A 19939-nucleotide genomic window follows, 5' to 3' on the forward strand; every position below is an offset into this window, starting at 1 on the left:
ACCAGTAGTTTGCCATGGTTGAGTTGAGATCCTTGAGGAGTTTTCTAGGCAGTTTGAAACATGACATAACATAGGTTGGCATGGCCATTGTGACTGCTTTGAGCATGACTTCCTTTACAGCAGGACTTAGCAACTTGTTCTTTCAACTTTCCAGTCTCCTATTGATATTATCTCTTATGTAGCCAAAGATTTGGTCCTTTGTTCTTGAGATAACCATAGGGAGACCAAGATATTTCCCTTGCTTCACTTCTGCCATGCCTCCTAGAGCACTACAGATATGTTGTTTCTGCCTACCTGTCAAATTTTTGCTAAAGATCACTGATGACTTCTCTAAGTTGATCAGCTGACCTGATGCATGTTCATAAACTTGAAGAATCTTCATTAGCTCTTTAGCTTGCTGCACATCAGCTCCACAGAATATAAGCGAATCATTCACAAAAAATAGGTGGGTAATGTTTGGATCCTGCCTACTGTTCTTCAAGCCTTTCAATCTCTTGTTTTCTGTTGATCTTTGGAGCAGATTTGAGAAGCCTTCTGAGCAAATAAAAAATAGGTAAGATGAGAGAGGGTCTCCCTACCTTATCCCTCTTCCTGGTTTTACAAAAATCCTTTAACTTCTCCATTGCAGTTGAAAGAATAAGAGACAGTCTCCAGGTATCTTGATATCCATTTCACCTATTTATCACAAAATCCCATCTTTTGCATCATGGCTCTAAGAAAGTGCTATTCCACTCAATCGTAAGCTTTAGCCATGTCTAACTTGATAGCCATATACCTTTCCTTCCCTTGCTTTTTGTTTTTCAAATATTGCATATATTCCTGAGCAATGATTACGTTATCTAAGATTTGTCTATCAGGGATGAAGGCTGATTGATTCTTACTGATGCACTTTTCAAGGACAGGTTTCAGTCTGTTAGCCAAAACTTTTGAGATGATTTTGTACAAAACACTACACAGACTGATTGGTCTATAGTTTTTCAAGTCTATTGGGTTCAAAGTTTTGGGAATGAGTGAGATTATTGTATGATTGATAGACTTAAGCATGCAGCTTGTCAAAAAGAAATCTTGTATAGCTTGAACAACATCATTTTTAAGCAAGTTCCAGAATTTTTGGAAGAACAATAGAGTCATACCATCCACCCCAGGGGCTTTATCAGGATTCATGGAGAAAACAGCAGACCTGATTTCCTCCTCATGAACTGGTTTAGTCAGTTTGGCATTCATTTCCTCAGTAATAGACAGTGAAATACCCCTCAATACCTCAGAGTTATCATTTTCCCCTACACTAGTAAACAGGCTCCTATATAACATGGAAATCTCAGAAACAAGTTCCTCATCATTTTTTGTCCAAGAACCACCCTCTCTTTCATCATCATAGATCTTATTCCTGTTTCTCCTATCTCTCACATAAGCATGAAAAAACCTAGTGTTCTTATCTCCCCCTGTTAGCCAGTTCACTCTAGCTTTTTGACTCCAAAAAGATTCCTCCTCTTTATAAGCCTCTTTGAGTTGTTCCTTAAGCTCAGTCTTTCTCACTTTTTTGTTGTCCAAATTAGACTTGTCCAACCTCTCTAGTCTATCCTTAATGTCATTGATTTTCACTTTGGAATTTGGCTGGAAAGTGTTTTTCCATTTCAGAATTTCAATCCTACAATTCTTCACTTTTTTGGTCACTCTGAACATTCTAGTTCCTTGTTCCTCCTTGTTCCAAGCTTTTTCAATCACTTGCTGTATACCTTCCTTCTGAATCCATCTCTTATCAAAATAAACGTTTTTTCTTTTTCCTATTTCCTGGTTCAGTATCCAGCAAAAGCAAGCTGTGGTCAGACGCAAAGGACTCTATGTGCTGACAGACTACCCCTTCAAACTTCTATACCCATTCATAGCTACTAAGGCATCTGTCTAATCTTTGTCTCACTTCCCCTACACTGTCCCAGTGGTTACTCTAGGTCTAGGGGTGGCCCTCAAAACCTATGCCTACTAATCTATTCTTAGAGATGAAATCTTTAAAAGCCTTGAAACTCCTTTTCTCTCTCTTAATGCCCCCCCATTTCTCTTCATTAGAAACTATATCATTGAAATCTCTTGCTATAACAAACTTCTCCCCCCACAGTTTCCTCCTGTCAGTCAACACTTTCACTGCTATTTTCTGATTTGAGCATCACAGCTTGCATATACTCCTATAAACCACCACTCATCCTGAGGTTCCCTCCCCCTATCTTAGCTTCAATGGTGAAAGCTGTTTGGAGAGTGGTTAAGACTCTGACATCGTCTTTCCATAAAAGACACATACCACCTGATCTATTCATGGCCTCAGTTACCACACTATTCTCAAACCTTAATCAGTTTTTTACTCTATCCATATATTTCTCCCTATTTTTGGTTTCACTAAGGAAAATCATATCTGGAGAGAGGAGGTTATTCACTTCCCTCAAGTGGGGAATTGTCAAGGGCCTCCCCACACCTTGACAATTCCATACCACAAGCCTCATATGTCCTTGGGGGTCCCATTAGGAAAGGACCCCACCTCCACCTGATCAGGTTCTAAGATTACCATCATCTCAAAAGATTTATCTTTTTTCCAGTTCTGATTTTCACCTTCTTCACACTCCATTTTCTCATCCCTCAGAGGTGTTTTCCGCTTTCCCATCCTTGTCTGATTGCTCACTTGTCTATTCAACTCTCTTAGGGGTCTTCTATTTTTGATGGGAGAATTCACCTTCCTGTTTAATCTTGTTGTTTGTTTCCTGATTGCCTCCTGTACTCTTTCATTGTTATTACTAGTCTCCTGAATCAGTACCCCTCTCTCATGTTCTCCTTCTACTGATCCAGGCTTAACAGCAATAGTAGCTTCTACAGTGCTATCCTCTTCCATCACAGCAGTTTTCTCAACCAAAAGAGTCTTCTCAGCTTCTATACCTTTTGATTCAACCTGTTCAACCTGTGCTCCTTCACTTTGAATCAGAGGCTCTTGTTGTTTTTGGGGGCTATCTATATGAGCTAAACTCTGGGGGGGGGACCTTGATCAGCTTCAATTCTCATCACATTCAGGTCTCTTGCTAGTTCTTGGTGATTAGAGTTATCCCTCTCCAAAGGTCTATTTAACTCCTACTGATTCTTTTCAAACAGATTCGTCGATTGTGTTTTTTCAATCAACTCCCCATTTACAAACTTCCAAAACCTTTTATCTTTATACGTATCATTTCTTTTTTACTTTTTCTGTGGGGATCCTTTAAAGTTCCCTGCTCTCATCCAAGGCCCATACTGATTGTCTGCATATACCCCTGCTATTTCTTGCTGTTTGCTACATGTCTTCTCCCCATAACCAACAATTCCAAAATTATAATAGAAATCTAGGCATCTTTCATACTTGAAGGCAACCCATTTCATAGTACCTTCAGTCTTCACAATGGTGCCTCTTAGCAGGGGTTTTGACAAATCTACTAAGGCCAGCATTTTCAAATGCCTAGCCTTCTTTCCTCCCATCTGTGGTATTATCACATCCTTGACCTGTTTGAAAACTACCCCAATCTTACGGCCTACTTCTCTAGTAACCCAATGTACAGGTAAATTCCAAACCTGTACCCACAAAGAGGCCAGTATGAAGGCTTCCAGATTTCCTTCTATACCTTCCTCCCATCTGTTCAGTACCAAAATTTGGTTATCTATAACCCACGGGCCTCCTTCTACTATCCTATCCTTATCATCTGAGTTAGGGATGTTGAACTGGAAAAGATTCGGTCCCAGTTCTAACACAGACAAGTGTTTAGGATAACCCCAGGCCATGGTGGCAAAGTTTTTCACTCCTGTGAAACTAGCAATCTTTTCTCCTATGACTTTCCTTATTATACTGTCCTTACATACTCTAACTCCACTCTCCAAGTCCCCTAAGTCCAGAGTAGCTCCTAAAAGTTCATTTCCAGCTAAAGAGAACTTTTGCATCATCTCATTCAGATCTGTCTCCATTGATACAAACTGAGGTACTAAGAGGTAAAAACTCACTCTAAAAAGAAAGAAACCAAGCTACCACCAGTGGAAACTGAAAAGATCTACAAAGATGCTAGAGGATCAGACTGCCAAGCAAGAGAAAGGCTTAGCTTTCTACCCGAGCTGACAAAAGTCTAGAAAATACAAACTAGCTAGAAAGCTGAAATCAGAATCATGAAGGGGAACTTTATAATCATTGAAATCAGAAAGCTGAAATCCAGTTTGTCTATAATCGCCTCCACCATTTTGATGAACTTGAGGTCAGGCCTTTATACTTTAGCCGAATCCAACCTCACTATCTCCTGATGTATTTTTGCAATTCGGGCCATTCTCGAGAAACAAGGGGAAAATACTTACTATTTATTTTTGGTAGCAATAAAAATGGGGTGGGAGTGAGGCGTGGGACCCTTTCCTTGTCCTTTGCCTTGATGCCCAAGCACTCTCGTTGTCCTTTCCCCGCATCCCGTTCTACTTCCCTCGCAGGTGTCCTTGATGGCTAATAGAAAATTGTCCTATAACAAAATTTTAGCTAAATTTCAGCCAACAATCAAGTATTTTATATACCAATATATCACCAAGGTATTATCGATACATAATTCACTATAATTTCACAAACTTAACTCATAAAAACAAACAAACAGATACTATTTGAATACAATTCAACACCATGAGACAATCAAGTTTTCACTTTTCAATCCCAAGATTGTCAAATGTGCTAGTTTCTCATTTTTGCCGGAACATGCCATCAACTATCAAGTCTTCAATTTTCTTCTTCACATGTCATGTATGTTTAATGTTTCCCTAGTAAATCTACAAGTAAATAATTTGAAATATCAACAAACAATACACCCTATTAAAAGTGACAAATAAGAAAACAAAGTTAATAATCACAAATATCGTCATCAACATGTGAAGTAGAGCAACATTGTCAAATTTTTAAACTTATTCTATAACATAATTAACATCATCCTCTTCATCAAACAAAGTAGCATATGTGTGAGAACCCTGAAAATATATATACAAATAACATTGCATATTTCATTTGCATTTCTAACTCTCTAATAAATTTTAGCATTACTTTCACTTGTTTGTAAATAAGTGCATAAAACAATTTTCATGTGAAAAATAATATAATTTTTCTAAGTTACGAAATTTCTTTTGTTTTGCTAAACTAAATTAACACCTTTAGAGTTAGAATAATTTTAGCACCCCAACATAAAATATTAAATACTTAGTCCCCATTATGTTAAATTAATACTACCTGAGCAGATTAATTTTACTACTTTAAAATAAATTACTTGGATTCCAATAATTAACTCCAAATAGATAATAACGTTAAATGTTAATAGAAATTTCACGTTAAGACGAGGCCGATAAATTTTAGATAAAAACAATACAAGTATACTAAATACGTGTAGGACGTAAAAATTTCGATAATTGAAACCTTGCAAGATTAGTGCATTATTAGGAGCTTAATTTATATTCAGAATAGATTTTTGGAGTTAAGTTAGAATTAAGGACTTAAGTGGTCATTAGAAGGAAAAGTGAAAAGACTAAACTACCCTCACAACCTCACAAATCACCATGCAATCCAACACCCTCTGACAACATCATCACTCACCACCCCATCTGGCCAATGAAACTTTCTCCAATCCAACACTCAAACCTCACCAACACTCAATCCCTCAACTACCGTAAATCACCTCTGCTACCTAGCACCACAATCACTCCACCATCTCACCTCAACTATAATCAATTCACTTCACCATATCAATTCCAATCCTCCACAACACAACTTCCTCATTTCCATCTCCTGCTGCAACCGAGAGAAAAGAAAAGAGAGAAACCGCAAGCTGCAATATTTTTTTTTCTTTTCTTTCTTCTGTTCTGACCGTGAGCTAAGAGGGAAGAAAGGAGAGCAGCACTGCGTGAGTTTCAATCCTTGCTGCAACTTCAACCAGTTGCAACCATCTCCAACTACAAACACCACATCTGCAACCACCGGCAACCAAGACAGCAGCCAACCATCCAGTCGCGTGCGAGCCGAGAGGGAAGAAACATTAGCTTTCTGTCGTGAGTATAAGCTTCGATCTGAGGTAATTCTTAAGCTAAACTACATTGACCAGAGGTAGATTGAGCTATCTATGGCTGTGCATGTGAAGCTTAGGCGATTGGATGATGATTTTAGGAAAAGAAAAACTGATGTGCGAAGGAATGGGTTTTGCTGGAAAGCTGAATTGATAATGCAGCCTTAATCTTATTTATTTGAAGGAAGCTGAGCTTGTAACTACAATTAACTAATTAAGAACTAGAGGATTAAGCCTTGCATGTTGAGATTATGCATTCGGATGATGAACTAAGAGCATCGGAAATTCTGGTTTGGAAGAAATGAAAACTGCCGCGAGATGGATTTAGAAATGCAGACCTTAATTTGCTTATTTGTGGTAACCTGAGCTGATAAATGTAAGGATCAAACTAAGAACAAGATAATTAAGTCTTACATGAGGCTGAGCAGCTCGGCTAAACAAGGAAAAAAAATTATAATAAGAATAAGCTACAATCTGTCGTATGCAACCTCATCCGAGATAGCTGAACCAATTTCTGGAATTTTGGATGATTTTAGTTATTGCTTGAATCTAATTTTGAACTGGAAATATTAATCGACTAGCTAAGTAATTGCATGCCGAAACTGAGTACTTAATATCATGTTTTAGCCGATGACAGATTTACTGTGGTGGATCTATTTGCTAAAATTACATGTTATTCGTTTTATTTCACGGTGGAAAATTTTGATGGTGGGCTCTATGAACTCCCACCCTTGGATTGATGGCTGATAAAATGATTGATGATGGATATAATGCTAGTTTAGTATTTAAATAAATAGATTAATGATATCTAGCTAGTCTAGACTTCAAGGGATGCATAGTTCAAAAATATTCAGTTTTGCCCTGTTTTAATCACACCCCTTTTTGTAGAACTTTGAGGGTTTCATGACTCGTATATTATGTTTATATGTTGAATATGTGGTGTACAAAGTTTCATTGAAAAATATTGAGATTTGGTTGGTCAAATAAAATGATTTCACAAAGCTAGTAAATCTGGAACTGTTTCCGTAATACTGTGACCTGCTTTCGTATTTCGGCTATAAATCTGTGCTCCGATGTCGAAATTAAGTGCCGTCAGTGGCATTTAAAACTAGATATCCCAGCATTTCCGACGGTATAAAATGCACATTTTGGATCCATGTGTGTGAGCCGAACCAGCCATTTTAAGTCGGCTGTCCTGTTTCTCTGTTTTACAAGAACAAAATGATGAGGCTGCAACTTGTGGCTCGAATTCGAGCTAGTTGTGTGCCGAATTTCATAGTGATTTCTTCTGTGAAATTATAGCTTTATGAATGTGTTTTCCAATGCCATAAACCATGCCAAATTCCTAGTTAATTTGAGTGATCTATGATCAAAATAGGAAACCTGCTCTGTCCTTGAAAACCCTGATTTTTAGACAGATTTGATGCAAGGCTCGGTATAGACTTGCAAATTAAAACTCTTGGTGTTAATCACCACAAATGTTGTTCTGGGATGACCCTTAAACCTTTTCTATGCAAATGAACCATGTTTAGAGGATTTTCCTTGGTCAAAAGTTTAGAAAAGGAAATGTTCATATACAAGGCAACTTTGCCTTAAAAATTTTGGAAACTTGAGTGATTTTGTTAAGTGACTTTCCGTGCATATTTTCCTATGAAATTTGGTAGAGGGACAACCCTTATATGGTAGTATTATACTGCTAATTTTGGTGTTATTCCGAGACCGTTTCATGGGTTAAATAAATTACCAAAGTTCATGACTCGAGCTTGAAAAATCCATGTTTCACAAGGGAATTTTGGTAACTTTGAGTTGCCATATCTTAATATTCAAAACTCCGTTTCTCATTCCGTTTGTTTTAATGTACACTTGGATTACGACTCTAAAAGAGTACCAAATTTCAAAAGCTAGTTCCCAACGAGTGAATTTTTTCGAATTTTCAAAGTTGACCAAAAATCAACTTCAATCTGTCTTATGAACCAAAGCAGCGTCCTTGAGCTCATTTTGAATATTTTCCATTTGGAATCATGGAAAAGTGTCTTCGAGGAACTTTTAATACTTTGGAAGTAGTTTCCAATGGTACCAAGTTTTTCAATTTTGGACCTACTGAGTGCAAGACCTGATTTTTCTAAGTTTGACGTGCACAGCTGAAATTTGCCGATTTCTTAGAAAATGAAATTTTGAAAAAAACCCGTTATTCCTTCTTGATGATAATTGGTCACTTTAAACTTGATTTCATGAAGGAAATTATTTTTCCTTGTGTTAATAAAACCTCACTTTTGAACCTTTATTTGGAGTGGCTAAGGTTCTTGATTTGAGGTATTGACAAGTCTAGATGAGTGTAACTCCTTTCTTGATTAATGCGTGATTATGTGTAAAAAAAAAAAATACTTGTCAATTGCTTCAGGTGCTCAAGCTAGTCTTGAAGAGAATCCCGGAGAGGACAATTAAAGATTTTCTCGTTCAATTACTTTTGAATAGGTGAGTGTCAAGTGCATGACTTGTCGTGTTTACTTGGTTTACCTGCTTATATACGTGAATATCGCTTGATGGGACGAGTGTGTACTTTATCGCACTCGCTCTCCTTTACTTGAACTTTATTCGTATTAACTTGGTTTTCAAGTCGATTTGAGTGAATCTCGTCGGCTAAAATATACCCGTTTTCGTGTACGTGTCGTGTTGTCGTGTGTGTTGTGCTTGCCGTGCGTGTCGTGCGTGACGTGTTGTCGGGTGGAGTGAAACTCCTCGGCTTATGGGGACGCCCAAATTCTCTTAGCTAATCTTGCAACTCGAGCCGGCATGGGCTTGGTCGAGAAGCTTGATAAGCCAAGGGAACAACAAATCATAACTTGATCTTTTGAGATCTTGTTCGGCATACTCGTGGAGTATCGCCCTTTTCGTGCGTGTTCAAAAATCAAAACTTGATCTCTTGAGGTCTCGTTCGGCATACTCAGTGAGTATCGCCCTTTTTGTGCGTGTTTGGTTATGGATCCGAGAGGGTGGAATGTTGGCTGGAGGGAGTAATAAGTGAAGTTTCTACGGATATAATACCCACCCGGATGACGGAGGGTCATGGTGAGGGGGTATCGGATCAAGCCGTGGCGAAGCAAGAGGAAAATAGCTCCTGAGAGCTCCTATATCCTTGAATTGTTTCTGTTTACTTGCCTCGCTTGAATTGTAAATTACTTGAACCTTATTGTTCTACTTGGACAACGTGCGTGCATGTGTGTTTTCTTGGCCTCACGAGCTATTGGCTCACCGTGTATATTTGTTTTCCTTGACAGGTTCTGGAAATTGAGAGTTTTGAAATTTACTTGTATTTTCTTATGGATGTAAATGAATACTATGACTTCGCTTTGCGGTTTGTAATGTTTAATGTTACTTATGTCATGTATCGGATTGGAGATACGTTAAGCTAGGTGTACTTAATGCTTTGGATTGCCACTTGAAGTTGGAAAAGTGAAATCCCTGATTCAGATATTCGGCTTGTACGTTCGTACTTGTGTTGTATGAACTTGTATGTTTAGGATGGTATGACTTTAGACTTGGGTTGTAACGCGTAAGGTTCTTAAGAGTCGACGATTGGCTATATTGAAATACTGTTATCTCTGAAGTTAATGTGGTTTGGTTATTGACCATTTTGGAGGAAAGTGATATTGTAATAGATTAGGTTATTCTTCGGAAGGGTTTTGGCTAGATTTCTTGCGTGAGTCCTGGCGAGAGTTGGGTAGGCGTTCCGCAGATACCCCTTGGTTCGCCTTGGAGAGAAGTGGGGCCGTCACAATATGAACTCCCTTCTAAAGTAGAGCAAGTAGCTACCAAAAGATAAAGAAGTAATCATATATTTAATAAATAAAAAATACTACAAAAAGTTGTACAACTTCAAAATTAGAAATAAAAACTTTTATTTACCATTGACTTCATTCCATAACCAAGTAAGAGTACACATCACTGCTTCCAAGGTATTGCAGTGAAGTCTAGATCAATAAGGACTCATTCATCAGCATAAATGATCGAAAACTACCACTCAATCAATTTCATTTTATATCTCTGATCCAAAACTATAGCAATACCAAGTATCACATTACAATATTCCTAATACTTTTTATATTTTGACATCATCTTTTCAGCCATCACTCTTATTAAAGAATTTGGACTTTTTATTTATTGAGCCAATGATACCTTAATATCGAGTATCAGAGAACATTTCAGTTGCTTGATAGAACAATTTTAACTTCTCACAAACTTCATTACAGATTACTTAATACTCATCACTTGCAAATAAGTGTAGTGTTTCCCATGTATTTTAACCCATGGAAATACATTATTATACGTCTTTATAAATTGTAGCTATTTACAACATCAAAGGGTTGAATTCCAATCGGTTTTACAATCTAAGCACAATTGTTTTAGTATAAAAAATGCATAATTGACTAGTAGTTTCTTCAAAATTTACAACACCTAGCAGTAGAAGTAGTCCAATACGCAACACTAGCACGAATTCTCTCAGTAGCACTCGATATCATTTCTAATCCATCTTTCACAATTAAATTTAGAATATGAGCAGCACAATGCATTTGAAGTACCAAACCATCCATGATCAAATTATTCAAAATTAACTTATCCAACAAACAACCAATCATAGCATCATTGGTGTAACAAAATTGTCTAAAGTAATTATAGAATCAACATTCCAATCCATCAAAGAAGAAAGCAGTATATCACTCAACATATCTTTGGTATAAGGCGCTGGAACATAAACATGCCCGAATAATAGAAGAAAAACACAATTTGCTTACGTATAACATCAATTAATATAATTTAAATTTTGAAATTTTGGAAAACATACCTCAATAATTGACTCTGTAAGATTCAAGAATCGTCAATGTAATGTGCAGTAATGGACATGAAACCTTTCTTGGTGTTATTAGAAGTCCACATATCAGTTATAATTGCAACCTTACTTTTGAGATTTTTCAAAAAATTACAATTCTTCAATTTTTGTAATTCATCGATCTTTATGATATCTCTTTTGATTGTATTTCTTGAAACCATTTTAAAACATGGTTGCAAACAATTAACAAATTTTTGAAAGCTGATATGATCAACAATAGATAATGGATTCTCATGCAATACAATTGCAGTTGCAAGCTCATTGTGTGAATGTCGTTGATCAAAGACATGATTGTGCAATTCTTGATTTCCATCATCTTACTACCACTCCGAAGTAACATTTTCCTAATATCTTATTTTAATTTTTTGACACACCTTTTAAGGTGATCATCCTAGCTACTTGTCCCATGACTATTACTTGTTTTGTAGCTTTTTCTTAATAATACTTGTACACACCCAAATAAACACCATCATCACCTACTTTTTCTAACAAAATGAGCCCACACTTTTTATTTCAATTTCCTTGTACCTCCTGCAATTTCATATTCTTCTTCTACTTGATCTTCTAAATCAGTTGGCTCATCAATGATTATTTGTAGAGTTAGCGAATTAATCCCTTGTTCGGACTAATTCACCACAGTGGAAATTCTACAAAATAAATAATTTAAGTTTAAGAAATAGTAATGCCAACACAACTAATCATTTAACAAACAGGACATTTTGATTGAAAAGTTAGGGACCACTCTTAAGACTTAAATTTGCTCAATGTAAAAGGAATTTTTACATGAATTCATGTCCAAACATGGCTACCGCTTACACTAAAGAAATTACAGAGATTTCAACACAAATTTACATGATCCTATACATGAACTTGCAATGGACATGCCAAACCAATAATGGGGATGGAGGGGAATTTTCTCTAATTTAGATAATCTTTTTTAATTGTTGACATGTATAAGAAAAAAGTATACTCTATGGCAGAAAAGAACTCAATTAAAAAATGAAACTCGATAAGTACATATCATATTTTGGCTGGGCTTAGCATATTTGACCTTGTCTAAGTTATCAACTTTACTAAGATTGAAAGCCTGATAATATCATAGATTTTATTTTATTAGTCCAATCAATATTGCCAAGGAAATTATCAAGTTTGACTAAAGAACATATGCCCACAGATAGTGATAACAACTTGTGAAACAGGTGTAGATCAGAAATGGAAAATATGGGTCATAATTTCATAAATTGGAGTACAAAGATTTCAAGCATTATATGTTGTGTATCGCCTACATTAAAGAAATTACAGCCAATGTGGAATTTCAAGAATATTCAAATGATATGCAGTTCAAGAATCACATCTTTAGCTTGGAAAGATTAAGCAATTGAAGGCTTCAAGCTCCAACGGCACTCTGACAGTAGAGGAAGGCATCATTGACAAGATCAAATGAAGAGCGAACGGGCTAAAGTGGTTGTCGATCAATGGACAGTGACTCGAGGGTGGGCTAGTTGCAAATTATTGGACTAGAAAAGGGAGAGAAGAAAAGAGGGACCAAGAGAATTAGGATTTAGGGTAAGGGGCTATAAGTTGTCTCATGTCTAAAGATTGAAATTTTGATCAATGGAGGGGTGATTGATGGACTAGCATCTTCTAGCGGCAGGCAGCAAATAAGAAGAAGACTAGAGAAGGGAAGGAAAGAAATGAATCTACCCATCCGAGAGAATAGGGAATTAGGGTAAGGGCAAATTGGGTTTGGATTGGTATAATTATAAATGTCTTAATTTGACTAATAATATTAATTAAATTTTATATATAATCTGAATGTCTTTATTAATATAACTAATAGAATTGAATTATTAATTATATTATATTATTTTTTATATTTATTTATTTATGCGAGGGACAGGACGGGTGATGGGGTGGCCACCCATGTCATTTTTTAGCAAGTGGGGAAAATGCCCCTCGCCTTGCTCCACTTCCTGCCTATCATTCCCTGTAGGACAAGTGCCCGCTATCCCTATTAAGAAGAGAATGTTATAGAAGATTTTGGCTAGAGCTTTAAGGGGAAGAATGTTATAAAAAATCTCAACTGAAAAATCAACAAAGGCGAGCACTTTGCAAATGGGGATCTGCCTCCTATTAATAGTGAAACTTGGAAGATGAAGTGGTACTTTTCAAAATTTGAAAAACCTGCCCCCTTTCCTGTCATTAATACAACACGGTTGGGCTAATGATTTGAATAAAGCTGACATTCTGATTATGCATCCCATCTATCTATCAAATGGGTACATCTTTTCAACTTTTGCTGTAATGTCATGTGCTTGCACCTACCATCCTTTCAACTTTTGTAATTGTGTTGTTAACTTCGGGAACAGAAGAACTTCGGGATCCACGGCCTTTGGGTCCTCGTCTTGTTGTTCTCGAGTTGAGGGACTTATTGTGGGTACTCTTATCGAGTATTCCTATCGAGTACTTTTGCCAAGTGTCCCTGCCGAGATCCCCATGAACTCGATAGATCACCCTGCCGCTGATCTGCTTGACTATTCCAATGGATGGTCCCTTCGAATGACTTGCCAACTCTTTGAGGATGACGAAGCTCCCGAGTTGTTATCTGGAATCCTACCTCAGGAAGATCTTTCGGCTGGGCCAATTTGTTAGATGCCGTCCGACAGTTACTGGCGCACTGGTCCTACCCTGACACCCCTAAATTGTCTCAAACTGTGATGTCAAGCATTGTCTTCTATTTCTCTCTCTTGCCCACAATTATAAACACCCCTTACTTTGCTCTTGCTATTATTCCGCTATGAGGCTTTACTTGACTTGAGCATCGGAGTAACACTAAGGGATAAAGCCCCACCCTTCCTTTGCTTTGTTTTCCCCCTTTAAAAACTGCAGGTCATCCATACCTGAGTTATCAGGTCAGCTAAAAACAGTAGATCACATGTACAATGCGAATGAAGCCAAACTTCAGTCGAGCTTAAACATTTACCAAACACAAAATAATGTTTGAATGATCTCTTACTGAACTGAACTAAATTTGAATATTGAGTAGATTGATTAGTTTTTTAGCCCTAACTTCATTTTAGGTGCTATCAAAGCTTGACCCTTAATCTAGAGTCTTGGCTCTGTCAATAATATAAATTCTTAAACTTGAACACACAAACATCTCTTTCAATATGTAAAACATGAGCCAAATTTGAATATTGAGTAGATTGATTAGTTTTTCAACCCTAACTTCATTTTAAGTGCTATCAAAGATTGACCCCTTAATCTAGAGTCTTGGCTCTATCAATGATGTAAATTTTTAGACTGGAACACACAAACATTTCTTTCAATATGTAAAACATGAACTTTACTTATGGTGTTAAAATTTTTGTCATTATTTGTTATTTTAATTTTACCCTCAAATAAGTAAGAATTAATTATATATGCTATTGGGAGTGACACACCTTATATATGTGCAAATTAAAAACAAACTTTTTCCTTCACAATATAAGGATAGGAGTTTTTTTTCCCTTTTACAACAAAGGCAGATATTGTTAGAAGTTTGTTTTGCAAAAAAAAAAAAAAGAAGAAATTATTGGAAGTTTTTTTGAAAAGAGGTTATTGGAAGTTAGAATGAAAGAAACCATAGGACATTGTCGAAATTGAATAAGTTGTAAGGCCCAGAGCAACCTAAGAGAGGGGTAAATTAGGTTGACAAAAATATAAAACAAGTAAAGGCCAAATTTTCACCAAATTATTCAACCAAAATAATTTAACTAAATGAGCACTCAAGCAAAAATATAATAACAAGAGATATAAGCAAATTAAACCACATAAACAAGTGACAAAAAAGAGAACAATAAAATAAAAGAATTGCAAACCAATCAAACTCCCAAACTTCTTCCAAACTTGGAGTTGAATTCACTAGTAGCTTCTTGAATTGTTGGTAAAGCAAACCAACTTATATAAGTGAAGGTTAACTCTTTACAACTCACCCAAGTTAACCCTCAACTAACTCTAATTAAAAACTCACTCAACCAATTAAGAACAACTTACAAATGAGGCTCACCTTATCTAAGATTTTACTTCTCCTAAATGAGAAATCTCACAAATCTAAAAACTTTTTTTTCACACCTATACAATATTAAAAGTGTTTTTTTACCCAAAAATTACTATTGAAAGTTTGTATTTTATGTAGGCAAAAGTCTCTCATAATTTCAGACTTGGAAGTATTAAAAAACTAGCCATTGGAGCTGGCAAACATCTGACATGCAGGATCGGACGTGCGATCCAATTACTCTATGTTTGACACTGCATCCGAAGGTGTGTTGAGTGAGTTTTTGCTAGGAGTTTTGGAGGTCCAATACAACATTCGAAAGATGCGTCTAATAGAAATAGAGAATTCCAAAGTTTCCTTTTAATCTGTCAGACGCCTAATAATCTAGCTATGTGCCCGATCCATCTTCTGATGCTCAGTGAAAAATTTTGTTGCTTCTTGTTTTGCTTCCTTTCTTTTGCCAATTGTTTGAGCAACTATACTAATGAAAACTCAATTAAAATATTAGTCCAAATAATCATTTTGTTTTGTTAATCATCAAAACCAAAGATTGATCAATTTAAGTCTTTCAATATCCCCTTTTTTGATGATGACAAATAAAATAATGATTTCTTTGATGAAATAAACTCAAATAGACTCCGCTTCAGCACAAGTCAACTATTCAATATACTCTCCATTTTGACAAAATAAAAAATTAAGCATATAGGCGTGAAGAGAAGTTGCTTATGGATAATTGCAAGTAAAACTCCCCTAAGGTCAAAGTTGCATCAATTTTCATCATCATTCTCATCAAATTCTCATCATTCTATGGGGCACAACTGATAAAGGGTTTCGGTATCATTGGATTGCATGGGATTCATTGTGTAAGCCGTATGCCGAAGGGGGTGTGGGAGTGAGGGCTTTGACTGATGTGTTTAATGCCTTTTCATTGAAGTTATGGTGGTCTTTAAGGCAACGTCAGTCTCTTTGGGCAGAATTTATGTACAATAAATATTTACATAAATTGCATGCTTGCGAAGCGGAATTTCAGCCTTTACAATCGGTAACTTGGAAGAGATTGGTTACATATCAGTCTTTGGCAAATTCCCATATTCAATGGGTGTTGCAGAATGGCTTGATAAACTTCTGGCATGAGAATTGGACTGGTACAGGTCCTTTATGTCAGCAGATCGACATTTTTGGAGATCACATAGTGGCGGATTTTGTTTCAAATGGTCAATGGAACATTCCAATGCTTCGACAATGGCTCCCAGAAAACATTGTATCTACGATTCTACAAATCACTCCCCCGGATGTTGTTTCTAATCAACCTGATAGGATGGTGTGGGATTTAGAAATTTCTGGTTCATTTTCCTTTTCTTCAGCCTATAAGGTGGTCCGCACCGTTGCCAATACGTCAATCTTTTCATCTTCCATTTGGGTGAAAGACTTGCCAGCAAAAATCTCATTCTTTATGATGAGAATGCTATCTTGGAGACTGCCGGTTCAGGATGTGTTGCAGCGCTTTGGTGTGTGCGGACCATCTCGTTGCGTTTGCTGCCAAAATCCTGGATTTGATTCTATTGATCATGTTTTCTGTACAGGTGAAATCCCTCGCCAAGTTTGGAAATCGTTTCAGGTTGATATTGGCGAGTTTGTCACTCCTTCAACGGTAAAGCATGCAGTCATTCAATGGTGGTTGCTGCCAGCTAAAAACATTAAGCTTAAACTGGTTTATCAGCTACTGCCATCGCTGATTTGCTAGCATCTTTGGAAAGCTAGGAATACTGCGGTTTGGGAAGGCAAGGTGTTGTCGGTCATGCAGATTCATACTTTTGTTCTTTCTGATCTCTATGACATTTTCCAATTACATTTTACAGACATTGGAGTTGGAAGGTACTCGTGGCCATATTTTTACTCTTCACTGGTGAGTTGGAAAAAACCATTTAAATTCATCCTGGTTAGGTGGATCCCTCCAGTCTTGACGACATGTAAACTGAATACCGATGGTAGTTCTCTTGGTAATCCGGGAAGGAGTGGCGGTGGGGGGGTTTTGAGAAATAGCTCGGGGGTTTTTTTGTTGGGTTTTACGTGTTATTGGGGTGTCATACCGAGTTTACATTCAGAGTTGAAGGCTTTGTTATTTGGAGTTAAGCTTTGTGTTATGCGAGGTTTCTTTTGCTTGCATTTGGAATCAGATTCGTCACTTCTTGTCCAAATGGTTAAGGGGATTAGTAGATGTCCATGGGGTTTGCAACGAGAGCTGGACCAATTGCTCACTTTTAGGCATTTCTTTCAATCCGTCACTCATTGTTATCGTCAAGCGAATTTGCCTGCAGACCGCTTATCTAAGGTTGGAACTGAGTTAAAGTCCAACATAGTGTATGATTCATGGTTGGAATTGCCACGATTGGTTCGTGGAGACCTCAAGTTGGATAGGTTAGGTTATCCTAATTTTCGGGTTTACTAATCATTTGGATTTCTGGAATGGGGACTAGTTCATCCACACAGATTCAAGCGTTGTTGCTGTTACTGTTGTTTTGCTATTCCTGCTGTTATTTTTTGCTCTCCGATTGAGCAATTCTTTCAAAAAAAAAAAAAAAGATTATCAAAGCTTGAGTGCTTAAAGAGTTGGAGAGTTTGTTTATTCTGTAATTGAATTAAGCTTTTATCTACCACCACCTAGGGTCGGTTCTACCACCCTAATCGGATTGGTTTTAATTGCTTTTCTATGGTCAGTTTTGCATAAAAAAAAAACCATATAAATTAAGTAATTACAAAGAGATGAATCATATTCAAAGTGCTACTTTCTTGCAAAGGCATATTAACAAGTATATACGAGGGAATCCTGTAAAGAATTATTTTCAAAATAACTTTTACTCATCTTTACTATAATACCTCCTATTTCGAAAAAGTTTATAAATAGGAACCAAGGGGTACATAAAAGTATCATAAAAAATAAGAGTTGATCAACATTAAAGGACATGTGATGCAACTGTCTCAATTATTATAAGGTTAAGAATATTCCATCTTTCTAAATATGAATGATATGAAATTCACTTTTTTTTAAACTATTATTTATTGATGAAAAGAAAGGAACCAGAATTACAGAGTTTCCCCAACACGCATTACCGTATTCTCTTCCCCTTTTAACCTCATAACAGATGACATGCCTAGCCTATCTAGTCAGATCTCCCCCCTTGCTAACTTTGGGAACATGCTTATGTGATCATAGGTAACATAAGTATGTTGCTGATAAGAGACACCACATTGGCTAGAATATCCACCACTCGGTTGGCTTCTCTGAAGCAATGAGAAACTCTCACCACGTCTTCTACCAGCTCCCAGATTTGCTCTACCTCGTTCCGAATCTGCCACAGGCATTGAAAGCGTCGTTGAAGAATTCTCACCAATACCTGAGAATCTGATTGAATCGCCACATTGACGAAACCCTTCCCCACACACAGCCGAAGGCCAGTTAACAATGCGAGAGCTCCCGCGTGCAAACTTGATCGTCTCCTAAAGAACGCCGAGAAAGCCAATTTGGGCCGTCCTAATGAATCACGTAAGATCCCACTGCCATCACTCCATCCTGGATTGCCCTTAGAACACCCGTCCGTAATCAGCGTTAGACAACTTGTCTCCTTTGCCTTCCACTGCACGAGCTGAAATCTAATGCCGCCGGCTTGTTGACCTGACCATTCATATAGCTAAGGAATGAGACCCATCTAAACTTTTTATTAAAGTGAATCTCCAGCCCTGACGTAATATCCGAGATAATGGCTTGGCAAATAGTAGCCGGGTGCATCCGGATCCCTTCAAACACCGATTTGTTCCTCGCCTTCCAAATGTGCTAGCAAATGAAACTAGGCATCATCGTGAAGATGAGTCTCATTTTCTCTGGTCTCGAAAATGATATCCACCAAGCCACTTCCCAAGCCCTCAGTGATGACCCTACATGCGTGAGACCACACATGCTAGTAAAATAATTCCATACATCCTTCGCAATCAGCCCCTCCGAAAAGGCATGTTCCACCGTCTCACTTGCTCCATCAAGATAGCAAAACATTTCGAAGGCATCTGAAATCTCATCTTATACAAAACGTCAGGGAGTGGCAACCTCCCTAGCAACAAGCGCAACATGAAGAAGGATATTTTCGATGGGATATGACAGTGCCAGATTTGAGAGTGAACGAATGAAGAACTGCGAGCTTGACGTACCTCCTCGAAAGCCGATGCCAATGAGAATTTGCCAGACGAAGTCAATCTCCATATGATCTCATCAGCATGCCCTCCCCAAGGGACCGAGTGGAGCAAGACAGAAGGAATTAGGTTGAGGGGGATGAATAAAGAGAGCAAATTGACATTCCACTTCCTATTGACAATGAAGTCTTTGAAAGAGAGGGTTGGATTCACCGTCGCTTTAAGGAACAACGCGCCATTCCCCAACCTGTTGTCGTACCAAAAATGACACGCACCTTCCTGGATCCGCCAGACCATAGACAACTCCACTTGCCTACTAATGTTTAGCATTCTCTTCCATGTGCCCGAGGCGTGTCGACTCAGTTCAACCTGACACGGGTGAAGGTCTCTACAATATTTAGCCCGCATAAAGCTCGCTCAGAACGACGACCCAGTCCTAAACTGCTACCACAGTTTGCAAGAAAAAACCGCATAAATATCACTTAACCGTCGAAGGCCCACTTCTCCCTCCTCAATCGGGTAGCAAAAATGAGACCAGCCAATCCAATGATATTTCATTCCTTCCTCCGAAGCACCTCATAGGAAATTTGCACACACCTTTTCCACCATTTTGAACATCGAGGCAGGTAATACAGAGCTGATAGCAAGTGCACTGGAATGGACATCAACACATGCCTGATCAAGGTTAGTTTTCCCCCCGAAGAGAGAAGCTTTGTTTTCCAAGACATGATTCTATGCAAAATAGCCTGACCTATTTCC

General features: G+C 37.6%; 1 protein-coding gene across 1 annotated transcript; it reads right to left on the reverse strand.

Annotated features, from left to right (window-relative positions):
• Positions 1 to 18198: 18198 nt before the first annotated feature.
• On the reverse strand, positions 18199 to 19250 carry LOC140008779 (uncharacterized). The gene is made up of 2 exons (XM_072053652.1): positions 19199 to 19250; positions 18199 to 18671 (listed from the first exon to the last, which is right to left on the reverse strand). The coding sequence occupies exons 1-2, from the start codon at positions 19248 to 19250 to the stop codon at positions 18199 to 18201; spliced, it is 525 nt and encodes a 174-aa protein (XP_071909753.1).
• Between the last annotated feature and the right edge of the window lie 689 nt (positions 19251 to 19939).

Source organism: Coffea arabica, chromosome 6c (assembly GCF_036785885.1).
Source record: "Coffea arabica cultivar ET-39 chromosome 6c, Coffea Arabica ET-39 HiFi, whole genome shotgun sequence".
Classification (NCBI taxonomy): domain Eukaryota; kingdom Viridiplantae; phylum Streptophyta; class Magnoliopsida; order Gentianales; family Rubiaceae; genus Coffea; species Coffea arabica.

Excerpts from the sequence above, each read along its gene's own strand:
- LOC140008779 (XM_072053652.1), bottom strand. The coding sequence starts at position 19,250 with ATGGAGATTGACTTCGTCTGGCAAATTCTCATTGGCATCGGCTTTCGA. Across the intron at positions 18,672-19,198 it reads TGGCATCGGCTTTCGAGGAG|GTCAACAAGCCGGCGGCATT; the intron begins GTACGTCAAGCT and ends ATGAATGGTCAG.